This window comes from Elephas maximus, chromosome 5 (assembly GCF_024166365.1).
Source record: "Elephas maximus indicus isolate mEleMax1 chromosome 5, mEleMax1 primary haplotype, whole genome shotgun sequence".
NCBI lineage: Eukaryota > Metazoa > Chordata > Mammalia > Proboscidea > Elephantidae > Elephas > Elephas maximus.
In genome coordinates, this window is record NC_064823.1 from 105,634,484 (window position 1) to 105,648,863 (window position 14,380).

Genomic DNA, 14,380 nt, shown 5'->3' on the forward strand with positions numbered 1-14,380 from the left:
TGAAACTGTGAATGGAGGCTGGAAGAGTTTTAAAGTGTCTAATAGTAAAAGCCTAGACTGTCCTGAAGAGACTGTTGGTGGTATTATGCATGTCAAGGACCATTCTAGTGAGGATTCAGAAAGAATTGAGGAGAGGTGTTACACCGGAGATAGCACAGATGGTGAGAAGCAGCAGCAGAGAGGTGGCAGCAGCAGAATTAGGAGACCAGCATGAGACAGCACTGGAGCCAACCAACAGAGTGAGAGAGCTGAGTATCTTTGTGTAGGAGGCTTCCTGGCGGAGTGGGATCCCTCTGAGCAGTTATTAGTGAAGCTAGGCATGCTGACCCACAGAGCAAGGGAGCTGAGTGCCTTCTGGCTGGAGTTTACTGGCAGACTAGCGTGCCTCCAGGCACTCCTTGGTGGAGCTACACAGCTCTGGAACACTTACCCAAGCTTGGTAGACACAGATGGCGGGACCCAAGGGGTGGAGATGCCAAGGTACCAGGAAGCAGGACCTGAGGAAACAAGGAACACAGGAAACAGCTGCCTCAGTCTCAAAACGGTGGAGCCACGGCCTTTAGAGTTTCTAAGCGTGGCGTTGCCACTCAGATGGACTAGGAGAATGGGGGTGCCCAAAGCTGAGGAGCAGAGTTGCCCTTCCAGCGGGCCTGGAAGGCAGAGCTGAAGCCCAGGGCCGAGGGGCCTCCATGCAGAATCTGCAGAGTGGCCAATACCTGGAGTCTGGAGGGCAGGGCCATTGTGTAAATGGTCTCAGAGAACAGAGGATTATTTTCAAGCCTTGAGGGCTGATGTAATGTGTTCTGCTGACTTGTTTGGTACCTGTTATCCCTTCTGTCCCTCCAATTTCTCCCATTTATAATGGAAATGTCTACCTTGTGTCTGTTCCACCATTGTACCTTGGAAGGAGATAACTTGTATTCTTGATTTCACAGATGAAGAGGAATTTTTGGATTTTGGACTGGAAGTTGATTTAAGACTTTAGCTATGATATGATGTAGTGAATGTGTTTTACATGTGGCAAAGACATGAACTTTGGGGAGGCTAAAGGGTGGAATGTTACGGAATGCATCACATCCCCAAAAAATGTGTGTCAGCATGGCTGGTCCACGCTGTATGATTGTCCACCATTTTGTCATCTGATGTGATTTTCCTATGTGTTGTAAATCCTACCTCTATGATGTTAATGAGGTGGGATTAGCAGCAGTTGTGTTAGTGAGGCAGGACAACCTAATACAAGATTAGGTTGTGTCTTAAGTAACTTTCTTTTGAGATATAAAAGAGAGAAGCAAGCAGAGATACATGGGGACCTTATACCACCAAGAAAGCAGTACCGAGAGCAGAGCGTGTTCTTTGGGCCTAGGGTTCCTGCATGGAGAAGCTCCTTGACCAGGGTAAGATTGATGACAAGGACCTTCCTTCAGAGCTGACAGAGAGAGAATACCTTTTTCTAGAGTTGGCACCCTGAATTTGGACTTCTACCCTCCTAGACTGTGAAAGAATAAATTTCTCAGTGTTAAAGCCATCTGCTTGTGGTATTTCTCTTATAGCAGCACTAGACAAGACAGAATGTATGTATGTATATGTATATATAGAGAGAGAGCAAAAGATTTATCTCAAGAAAATGGCTCACGCAGTTGTAGAGGCTGGCAAGTCCCAAGCCCACATGTCAGTTGTCAGGCTGGAGGCTTCTCCTGATTTATGTAGCTGCAGGGTATGACAAACCCAAGATCAGCAGGTTAGATAGCATGCTGCAGAGGCTGATGAATCCTAAGAGTCACAGGCAATATGGCAGGCCACAGGCTCAAGTTCCAAGAACTGGAGGTCTGATGATGATGAGCTGGATGCAGGATCCAGAGCAAGCAAATGCCAGCAAGCTTTGCTAGAACATCCATATATATTGGATGCAGGCCACAGCCCTGGGGAAACTACCCTTACAACTGATTAGCTAATCACATCATGGAGATGATTATATCACAAAATGGGTGATAACTACATCATCACATAACTTCCAAACCACTGAGAATTATGGCCCAGCCAAGCTGATGCACATTAACACATCTCCTTAAACCAATCTCTAAATAAAGATAATCACAAAGTCATACTTGTGCCTAACATCATATAACAAACATGCTACAACTGAAAATACACTAGCCCCATTTACACCTTATAATTTATAAGTGAAGAAAACAAAAATATTTGTTGCACACATACAAGGAATACTCATAACAATTACAGTCCTCGTTTCTGTAACTGGTCACATGGTTGCAACTGGTATTTAGAACTATGTTCTTCCACCACCCATTCTGTATTCCCTTTGCCCTCAGCAAACACCTCAGCTGGTTGTGGTCCTTTGCCTGGCAGGATAACCCAAACCTTCATTCCTAAAGGGTCTGTGCCATTAGTAGTGATGTTGGAATTGGGTTGTTGTAATTTTCCATTGACTTCAGTCACAGGACATGGTAGTATACAAAGATGTCTTAAGGGATCTCCTGCATTCCAGACATACTTTTCTTTACCTCCATTATGTAATATCAATCTGATTTTCCCCTCGGTAATCAGGATCAATCACACCAGCCAATATGGTAATTCCCTTCTTTGCCTGTTGATCCAGAGGCATGAAGAGCCCAAAGTGGCAGGGTAGCATTCTTAACTTCCAGGTCAATGGAGTCAGTGTTGTGTCTTCTGGTGGGAGCATTTCTCCCTTTGGAACTAAGACCTCTAGACCTGCAGAGCGTAGGGTTGCGGGGACAGGACAGGAAGCAAAAATTTTGCGAGTGGGTCACTAGGGGTAATAATGAGTGGATACCACTCCTATTTCCACCCCTTGATTCCTGGACCCATGAATCCTCACTATGAAAGGAACAGTACCATATATTGGAGGCTGGTTTAAAGCATACAGAGCTTCCTGGAGAACATTGCTTCAACCCTTCAAAGTATTGCCACATAGCTGGCACCATAACTGTGTACTTAGAAGGCCATTCCATCATTCTGTTAAGCCTGCTGCTTCAGGATGATGGGGAACATGGTAAGACCAGTGAATCCCACGAGCATGGGCCCATTGCCGCCCTTCATTTGCTGTGAAGTGAGTCCCTTGATGCAAGGTGATGCTGTGTGGGATACCATGACAGTGGATGAGGCATTCTTAAGTCCATGGATGGTAGTTTTCACAGAAGCATTGCATGCCAGAAAGGCAAATCCATATCCACAGTAAGTGTCTATTCCAGTGAGAACAAAACTCTGCCCTTTCCATGATGGAATCGGCCTAATATAATCAACCTCCCACTAGATTGCAGGCTGATCACCTTGAGGAATGGTGCCATGTCAGGGACTCAATGTTGGTCTCTGCTGCTAGCAGATTAGGTGCTCAGCAATGGCTGTAGCCAAGTTGGCCTTGGTGAGTAGAAGTCCATGTTGTTGAGGCCATGAATAGCCTCCATCCTTGCCACCATGGCCACTTGTTCATGAGGCATTGGGCAGTGATGGGAGTGACTGGGGAAAGGGGATGGATGATTTCCACAGAACGCATCATCCTGTCCACTTGATTGTTAAAATCCCCCTCAGCTGAGGTCACCCTTCAGCGAGCATTCACATGAAACACAAATATCTTCATTTCTTTGCCCATACAGAGAGGTCTGCCTACATACCTCTTCTCCATACCTCCTCGTCTCCAGTTTTCCAGTCATGTTCCTTCCAAGTCCATGACCATCCAGCTAAACCATTGGTCACAGCCCGTGAATCAGTATACATTTGCACATCTGGCCTTTTCTTCTTCCAAGCAAAATGAACAACCAGGTGCATTACTCCAAGTTCTGCCCTTTGGGAGGATTTTCTTCTATGACTGTCCTTCATACAGTCTCAGAAAGGGGCTATAGTGCTGCATATCCACTTGTCCACTTTCAGGTGGTGCCTGCATATCATGCAGAACCATCTCTAAATCAGGCGTGAGTTTTCTCTGCCTCAGTCAACCGATCATAAGGAACTCCCCCAGGAGGCCACAGGTGTAGACTGGAAGAGGTCAGGTAATGTATAATGAGTGGAGACCATGGGCATTTGGGCCACTTCCTCATGTAGCTTACTTGAGCCTGCAAGTCCTGCTCAGGCCTGATTTCGTATATACCACATCCATTTAAAGATGGAGTGTTGTTGTGAACGTCCATCTTTATGGCTTTGTGGATCAGACAACACCCAATTCCTGATGGGCAGCTCAGGCTACTTGGTGACTTGGTGTCCCATGGTTAAGCATTCAGTCTCTACTAAGGCCCAATAACAAGCTAAAAGCTGCTTCTCAAAAGGACAGTAGTTATCTTCAGAGGATGGCAGGGCATTCCTCCAAAATCTTAAGTGTCTGTGCTGTGATTCACCAATAGGGACCTGCCAAAAACTCCAAACAGCATTTCTATCTGTCACTAGCACTTCAAGCACCATTGAATAAGCCAGTTCATGTGGCCCAAGTAGCAGAGCAGCTTGCATGGCAGCCTGAATCTGTTGCAGAGCCTTCTCTTTTTCTGGGCCCCATTCAAAACTAGCAGGTTTTCAAGTCACTTGATAAATAGGCCAGAATAGCACACCCAGTTGAGGGATATGTTGCCTCCAAAATCCAAAGAGGGTCTCCAGGAGTTGTGGGAGAGGCCAGATGCAATAATTTATCCTTCACTGTAGAAGGATTATCTTGTCATGCCCCACACCAGTGGACTCCTAGAAATTTCACTGAGGTGGAAAGTGCCTGAATTTTTGTGGGATTAATTTCCCACCCTCTAGCACACAAATGGAAACCCTGGTGGCATAGTAGTTAAGTGCTACAGCTGCTAAACAAAGGGTTGGCAGTTCAAATCTACCAGGTGCTCCTTGGAGGAGTTCTACTCTGTGCTATAGGGTCGCTTTGAGTTAGAATTGACTCAATGGCAATGGGTTTGGTTTTTGGTTTTAGTTCCTAAAAATCTAGTGCCATCGAGTGGATTCCGACTCATAGGTTAGCACACAAATATTTTACCAATAAGTCCCAAATCATTGACACTTCTTTCTTACTAGGTCCAGTCAGCATAATGTCATCAATGTAATGGACCAGTGTGATGTCATGTAGAAGGGAAAGGTGATCAAGGTCCCTTTGGACTAAATAATGACATAGGGCTGGAGAGTTGATATACCTCTGAGGTAGGACAGTGAAGTTGTACTGCTGGCTTTGCCAGCTGAAGGCAAACTGCTTTTGGTGTTCCTTTGAAACCAGAATTGAGGAAGAGACATGGGCCAGATCAGTAGCTGCGTACCAGGTACCAGGAGATGTATTAATTTGCTCAAGCAGTGAAATCACATCTGTAGCAGCAACTGCAGTTGGAGTCACCTACCTGGTTAAGTTTTTGATAATTCACTGTCATTCTCCAAGACCCATCTATTTTTTGCACAGGCTAAATAGGGATGTGGTGGGAATCACCACCCCTACATCCTTCAAATCCTTGATGGTGGCACTAATCTCTGCAATCCCTCCAGGAAAGCAGTATTGCTTTTTGTTTACTATTTTCCTACACAGGGGCAGCTCTAATGGCTTCCACTTGGCTTTTCCTAACATAATAGCTTTTAATCCACTCGTCAGGGATCCAGTGTGGGGGTTCTGCCAGCTGCTGAATATATCTATTCCAACTGTGCATTCTGGAACTGGGGAAATCACTACAGGATGGGTCCAGGGACCCACTGGATCCACTGTGAGATGAACCTGAGCTAAGACTCCATTAATAACCTGACTTCCATATGCCCCCACTCTCACTGGTGGGCCACAGTGATGTTTTTGTTCTCCTGCAATTAGTGTCAGTTCAGAGCCAGTATCCTGTAATCCTCAAAAAGTCTGATTATTTCCTTTTCCCCAGTGAATAGTCACTCTTGTAAAAAGGCATAGGTCCCTTTGGGGAAGGCTGGAAGAAATATTAACAGTATAAATTTTTGGCTGCACAGTGGTGTCCTTCCTTAAGGGAACCCACCCTCCCCTTCATTGAAGGGATTGTACATCTGTAAACTGACTCCAATCTAAGAGTTGATTGAGGGGCCGTGACTCTCTGTTCTGGCAATTCAAGTTAGACTGCTGTTCACTTGACCTAGAATTCTTACGCTTGTACAGATCAAGTAAATATTTAATAGATTTCCCATCTATTTCACTCCTAGGGACACCATGACTAAGTAGTCAACACCATAAGTCCATATGAATCAGACTATTCTGATTACTGCTCTGACACTGCTATTACAGTAACCACGCCCACCTTGTCTTTGTTGTTCGAGTGCCATCATTTGGCCCCTACCACCACGGGGTCCAATCAGCCCCATTGTAGCTAGGTGTCTTACTTCAGTTAGGGTGGTTCTCACTGTCAAATCTGACTTAAATAGCAATCACAGCAGTCTTCAAGGATGCTGGTGTAATGGATTGAATTGTGTCCCCCCCAAAATATGTGTCAGCTTGGTTAGGACATGTGTAGTTGTCCCCCATTTTGTGGTTTTCGTATGTGTTATAAATCATAATCTCTACCTGTGGTTAAAAAGGATTAGGGTGGGATGTAACACTCTTGCTCAGGCCACATCCCTGATCTAATGTAAAGGAAATTTCCCTGGAGTGTGGCCTGCACCACCTTTTATTTTACAAGAGATAAAAGGAAAGGGAAGCAAGCAGAGAGTTGGGGACCTCATACCACCAAGAAAGCAGCGCTGGGAGCGGAGCGCGTCCTTTGGACCTTTGGATCTGAGGTTCCTGTGTGAAGAAACTCGTAGACCAAGGGAAGACTGATTACATAGACCTTCTCCAGAGCCGACAGAGAAAACCTCCTCCTGGAGCTGATGCTCTGACTTTGGACTTCTAGCCTACTAAACTGTGAAAGAATAAATTTCTCTTTGTTGAAGCCATGTACTTGTGGTATTTCTGTTATAGCAGCACTAGATGACTAAGACACTGGGGCTCCCTTCACAAATCTGTTCCTCACCATTGTGGTAAAATGTATGTCCTCTGGGCACTCCATGTGTGGGTCTGTGGGTCTAACCTGATAAATTCACTCTAACATGCCAATTTCCCTAAGCCTTTGGATACCTTCATCTACAGTATACCAAGATAGATCTGGTGCTTCAACTTGATTTAGAGTAAAAACCAGAAAAAAAAAAAAACTAAACTCATTGCCGTCAAGTCGATTTAACTCACAGCAACCTTATAGGACAGAGTAGAACTACCCCAGAGGGTTTCCAAGGAGCAGCTGGTAGATTCTAACTGCCGAGCTTTTGGTAGGCAGCCGAGCTCTTAACCACTGTGCCATGAATGCGCCTAATTTATTCAAATTAAGGCTCTAAAATTTCTTTTTTGAACTGCTTTAGTTACAGCTAAATTGTTTTGAAATGTAATTTTATTGTTATTCAGTTCCTAACCCCTTGTAATGCCCATGTAATTTCTTCTTTCACTTGTGGGTTGTTTAGAAGTTTTTTAAGTACCAAATACATGATGATCCTCTAGTTATTTCCTTCTTACTGATTTCTGTCTTTAGTCACTGTGCTCAGATTTGTAGAGCTTTGCTCAATTTCTCAGCCTCTGGGCCTCCTCCAGAATTGGCAGTTGATCCCAGGGGAGTGGCCCCAAATGCAGAGCTCCTTTCTCTAGGTCTCCTTTTCCTGCAAGATCTTGTCTCTTTATAATTCTTTTCACTGCCTTGATGAATCTCCAGTGCCTTCAGATTGATTTTTATCTATCTTTTTCCAGTTTTTCTAATTGTACTGAATTAACACCATCAAGTGTTCTGCTTTTGGTAAAAGAAAACTTGATAACTTGCATCAACTGAGCAGGGAGGTTGATGCAAGTTATCAAGTTTTCTTTTACCAAAAGCAGAACACTTGATGGTGGTGACTTGCAATTGTTATTAGAGTTATAGTAAGAATGAGAATCGGGAAACCACTTGGATAGAGACACCATTAAAAGACCCAGTGGGGAAAGAGAAAAAACTGGCCAAAGAATAGAAAGGAGAAATGATATGGTATTTATAGTAATTATCCATTACTGCATAAGAAATTACCACAGATCTGGTAGCTTAAAACAACATTTTATTATCCCGTAGTTTCTGTGGGTCAAGAATCCAGGCATGGTTTTGCCATGTCATTTTAGGGTTTTCCACAAGGTTGCAATCAAGGTGTCAGTAAGAGTTGGGATCTTATTTAAAGGCACAACAGAGGAAGGATACACTTTCAAGCTTAAATACATTGTGGCTGGCAGGATTCAGTTCTTCTTAGGATGTTTGATAACTTTAGCTCTTAGCTGGCTATTGGCCAGAAGCTGCCCTCAGTTCCTTGCCACACAAGCGTTTCCATAGGTCAGTTGACAACACGGCAGCTTGTTTCATCAAAGCCAGTGAGAGTTTGCTAGCAAGATGGAAATTACAATAGTATGGAATATAATCACAGAAATGACATTATTTCACCTTTGCCATATTCTTTTGGTTAGAAGTAAGTCACAGCTACCACTCATGCTGACGGAGGTGGGATTACACAAGGCTGTGAATACCAGTAGTTGGAGATTCCTCAAGACCATCTTAGACTCTCTTTCCCACAGTATCCACTCATGTATATAATTAAGTTCTTTCTTCCTCTGGAAATATCAGAGAATATGGACAACAGGTTAAACAGACAATACTTAATAGGTGTCAGACAGGTTCTGGAAAAGTAGCAAAAAGATCACAAGGAAAACAGGACAAACTTTCATAGAAACAAATGATGGTTAGACAGAAATTGAACGGTGAAAAGATTCCTGGCATCTTCTAAGATTTAACCCATGGTGACAGTCACACAAAGCTACATAGCTGAAAATAGAAACAAGTTCATTTAGAGGTCTTGAATGCTTACACAGAAGGAGAAACAAATGCCATTTGTACATGATGTGAATTGGTTTTAGCCACTATAGTCATCTGAAAATCTTCTGTAACTTAGGAGTTTACTCTCTTAATATTTGATATGTATGTTCTAAATTGATTTTTCACTAAGCTTCTCAGTATATTTTGAGGGTAGAGGACGTACCTTGTTTATCAAAGTATTTAGTCCCATTAATGCTAGGAAACGGGGGAGAGTAGGCCAATTTACTCTAGTCTTTGAAACTAATTATATAGTTATTGCTAGAGTTCATGAATAATTGCATACTTGGAAGTGCCACATGTCAGTTTTACACATACATATTAAAATGCCCAACTATGTTAATAAATTTTCTTATGTTTTTCTATATAGGATCCAAATGAAGATACCGAATGGAATGAAATTTTAAGAGACTTTGGCATTCTTCCTCCAAAAGAAGAACCAGAAGATGAAATTGAAGAAATGGTTTTACGTTTACAGAAAGAAGCAATGGGTATAGTTGTACATTTGATGGGCTGGATGAAGAGGACAATACAGTTATGATAGTGATAGTATACTGCATGAACTTAGGAGAGAGGACATTAAAATCATTTAATTTAAACCCCACACATAATTTTAAAATTAGGATGCTGATACCTAAAATGACTAAATTACATGTTGAAAGTCACATGCTAGTTAATAATAGCTGAAATAACATTAATTCTAACCTCCTAAGCTTTTTTTCTATCAGCATATTCCTCTACCTCATGACTGCCTTCATTTAGATAATTCTATATAGTATCATTTGTCAAGGTTTCCAGGCATGCGGAGAAAGCTAAATTTATGGGGTCTAATTGATTTTCACATCTACTTTTAAACGTACCCTGCCAGTTCTGTAAACTTTAAGAAAGTGATAACACTTTAATATTGTAGTTTTTCAACATATAAAGCTATTTTCTGGCTGTTTCAGGTTTGCTTAAAGATATTCTTAATTTCCATTTATATAAGATACTATTTTTAAGTATATGTAACTGTAAAGTAAAAATAGTTTTTAAGCAATTCAATTATACACCAATTTGTGTTTTTTAGTTAAACCATATGAAAGGATGAACCTCGCACAGTTGAAAGAAGCTGAAGATGAATTCGATGATGAAGATATGCGAGCTATTGAAATATATAGGTATAGTGATTCATTTGGATTACTTTTGAATTTTTGAATGGAGAAGTATTTTAAGGATAAAACTAAGAACAAATCCTATTTTGTCTACAGAATAGATAGAACAAAGCGGGCTAATTTTTAAGTGACATTTTAAAACTAACTGCCTTTACATGAGATAGAATGGCTTCATTATTTTTCTTAAAATTTTACCTTTGTTTAAATAGAAAATTTACCAGTAACATATGGCAGAACTTCATCAAGCTATATATGAGTAAAGCAGAAAATATCAATAAAAAGTCAACAAAAAGAGGGCCATGATTCTCTTTCTAGCATGATGTCTTTTATAGTTTCTATAGAATAATTATATCCTGCATAAGACACATTCCTTGAGGATATTGTCAGTCTCACAGCGATAGATGAGTTTGCTAACTACTCCCCAAAACTAACGAGCGAGGCGGGGTTGCTGTGAGGGCAGATGCCAATGACAGCATTGCTTTCAGGATTTTGAATCATAGTCCAGTAGAAAAGTAGGGACACTGAGCCAAGAACACTGCGTTAAGCCAACATCCTTAGAAGGCACAAGGCTTTAAATAATAGGTACCTCCTGGCTCCCTGAGGAAGTAGAAGCAAACCTTCTTGGGAGGAAAGTTTTCCACTTAAGCCCAAGGACTTCTACTAATGAAGATCATTTAATGAACTCACAATTAAAGATTCATTAAATGCACAATAAGGCAAATAGGTGAGAGCAGAAATTAGTTTCCCGAGGATTATAGACAGTGTAGTTGTCAGAAAAAAAGTATAGACAAACTCTGTATTAAATGCTTAAAGAAATATGAGATGGCAATCACAAAGAGAAGTATGTATCAAAAGGCTCTCGGGAACAAACAGGCATAACTGAAAAATCGTGTGGTGTATAGAACTTAGTTTTACTCTAAGTAAGGTGGCCTTTTTCCTTGGCTCCAGAAAAATAACCCTTGGAGCAATTGGGGTGCCTTGGTCTGGGATTACTAAATCACACCTGAGAATTTATGCTGGCCAGACCAGAAAAGACTCACCTGGGAGGACAATAAAAACTAGTCTCAGGAGGCATGATTTAGCCTATCATGCAAGACAGGCTGATAAAATCCCCTGAACAATGGAGGCTCAGAGGGCTTTCTCCTTGGTGAGAACATCTGCTCTGTGGAGGTTAGCATGTCCCTTGGGCAAGGAAGCTTGGCATTGGGAAACCTCCAAAACGTCACCCTATGCGTCTCTTCATTTGTATCCTTTTTGGCTACAATAAGTCTGTAGTCATAAGTATGGTTGTTGTTGTTGGGTGCCATCCAGTCAGGTCCCACTCACAGCAACTATGTACAACAGAACAAAACGCTGCCGGTCCTGCGCCATCCTCACAATTGTTGCTATGCTTGCTTGAGCCCATCGTTGCAGCCACTGTGTCAGTCCATCTCACTGAGGGTCTTTCTCTTTTTCACTGACCCTCTATTTTACCAAGCATGATGTCCTTCTCCAGAGACTGATCCCTCCTGATAACATGTCCAAAGTATATGAGATGCAATTTTGCCATCCTTGCTTCTAAGGAGCATTCTGGCTGCACTTCTTCCAAGACAGACTTGTTCATTCTTTTGGCAGTCCATGGTATGTTCAGTATCCTCAGCCAACACCACAATTCAAAGGCATCAATTCTTCCTCGGTCTTCCTTATTCATTGTCCAGCTTTCGCGAGCATATGAGGTGACTGAAAATACTGTGGCTTGGGTCAGGCGCACCTTAGTCTTCAAGGTGACATCTTTGCTTTTCAACACTTTAAAGAGGTGTCTTGCAGCCGATTTGCCCAATGCGATGTGACTTTTGATTTGTTTACTACTGCTTCCATGGGTGTTGATTGCGGATCCAAGTAAAATGAAATCCCTAAAAACCTCAATCTTTTCTCCGTTTATCATGATGTTGCTTATTGGTCCAGTTGTGAGGATTTTTGTTTTCTCTATGTTGAGGTGTAATCCATACTGAAGGCTGTGGTCTTTGATCTTCATCAGTCGGTGCTTCAAGTCCTTTTCACTTTCAGCAAGCAAGGTTGTGTCATCTGCATAACTGAGGTTGTTAAAAGAGTCTTCCTCCAATCCTGATGCCCTGTTCTTCTTCATATAGTCCAGTTTCTTAGATTATTTGCTCAGCATACAGATCGAATAGGTATGATGAAAGGATATAGCCCTGACGCACACCTTTCCTGATTTTAAACCATGCGGTATCCCCTTGTTCGGTTTGAACAGCTGCCTCTTGATCCATGTACAGATTCCTCATGAGCACAAGTAAGTGTTCCAGAATTCCTATTCTCTGTAATGTTATCCATAATTTGTTATAATCCACACAGTCTACATAGTCAAATGCCTTAGCATAGTCAATAAAACACAGGTAAACATCTTTCTGGTATTGTCTGCTGTCAGCCAGGATACATCCAACATCAGCAATGATACCCCTGGTTCCATGTCCTTCTCTGAATTCAGCTTGAATTTCTGGCAATTCCCTGTCAGTGTACTGCTACAGCGGCTTTTGAATGATCTTCAGCAAAATTTTACTTGCGTGTGATATTAATGACATTGTTTGATAATTTTTGCATTCTGTTGGATCACCTTTCTTTGGAATAGGCACAAACACGGATCTCTTCCAGTTAGTTGGCCAGGTAGCTGTCTTCCAGGTTTCTTGGCATAGATAAGTGAGCACTTCCAAAGCTGCATCTGTTTGCTGAAACATCTCAACTGGTATTCCGTCAGTTCCTGGAGCCTTGTTTTTCGCTGATGCCTTCAGTGCAAATTGGACCTCTTCCTTTAGTACTGTCGGTTCTTGATTATATGCTCCCTCCTGAAATAGTTGAGCATTGACCAATCGTTTTTGATACAGTGACTCTGTGTATTCCTTCCATCTTCTTTTGATGCTTCCCACGTTATTTAATATTTTTCCTGTTGAATCCTTTTATATTTTGAGAAGAGGCTTGAATTTTTCCTTCGGCTCTTTCAGCTTGAGAAATGCCTAGTGTGTTCTTACCTTTGGTTTTCTAACTCGAGGTATTGGCACATTTCATTATAATACTTTGTCTTCTTGAGCTGCCCTTCAAAATCTTCTGCTCATCTCTTTTACGTCATCATTTCTTCCTTTTGCTTTAGCTACTCAATGTTCAAGAGCAAGTTTCAGAGTCTCCTGATATCCATTGTGTTCTTTTCTTTCTTTCCTGTCTTTGGAAGCTCAGCTGAAATCTGTCCACCATGGGTGACCCTGCTAGTATTTGAATACCAGAGGCATAACTTCCAGCATCATAGTGACATGCAAGCCTCCACAGTATAACAAACTGACCAACGCATGAGTGTATTCAGCCATAAAAATAAACACTGATATATACTACGACATGGATGGACCTTGAAAACATTATGCTAAATGAAAGAAGCCAGACACAAAAGGCCACATATTGTATTTTTCCATTCATATGAAGTGTCCAGAATAGGCAAATCCATAGAGATGTGGGCTGTCTCTTGGGGCTTGCTATGGGCTAACGGGAGGGGGTATAGGGAGTGACTGTTAATAAATACTGGGTTTTTTTTTCCTTTTTTATTGTGATAAATATATATGTAACAAATCTTTGCCTTTTCCACATTCTTTACATGTAAAATTCAGTGACATTAGTTATGTTGATCATGTTGTACAACCATTAACATTACTCATTTCCAAATTTTCCCACCACCCTTAACAGAAGCTCACTGGGTTTCTTTTTGGTGTGATGAAAATGTTTTGGAATTAGATGGTAATGGTTGTACAACTTTGTTATTATTTTTAAAACATCACAGAGTTGTACATTTTAAAAGCTTTTCATTTATGGTATGTAATTTACATCACAATTAAAAACAAAAAAGATTGTGGAGGAACTAGAACTCTTCTAAGATCAAGTCAGAAAAAAAAAGATGTAACAACTACTTATCAATCTGGCAGTTTCTTAAAAAGTTAACTATTCTTTTAATATATGATTCAGAAATTGAATTCCTGGGATTTACCCTAGAGAAATAAAAATACATGTTGACCCAAAGACTTATACATGAATATTCGTAATAGCCGAAAACTGAGAGTAGCCCAAAAGTCCATTACCAGGTGAATGAATAAGCACATTGTAGTGAACGTATTTACATTCTTTGGACATGTTATCAGGAGGGATCAGCCCCTGGAGAAGGACACCATGCTTGGTAAAGTACGGGGTTGGTGAAAAAGAGGGAGACCCTCAATGAGATGGACTGGCACAGTGGCTGCAACAATGGGCTCAAGCATAGCAACAATTGTGAGGACGGTCCAAGACCAGGCAGTGTTTCATTCTGTTGTGCGTAGGGTCGCTATGAGTCGGAACCAACTA

At 41.6% G+C, this 14,380-nt stretch overlaps 1 protein-coding gene across 1 annotated transcript in view; it reads left to right on the forward strand.

The window, feature by feature from the left end:
* The first annotated feature begins 319 nt into the window (after window positions 1-319).
* Window positions 320-14,380, forward strand: part of PDCL2 (phosducin like 2) — a 38,513-nt gene continuing 24,452 nt past the window's right edge. The window contains exons 1-3 of the mRNA XM_049885304.1: window positions 320-544; window positions 9,229-9,349; window positions 9,925-10,015. Of these exons, the coding sequence (XP_049741261.1) occupies window positions 320-544; window positions 9,229-9,349; window positions 9,925-10,015 (437 nt within the window). The remainder of the gene's footprint in view (window positions 545-9,228; window positions 9,350-9,924; window positions 10,016-14,380) is intronic.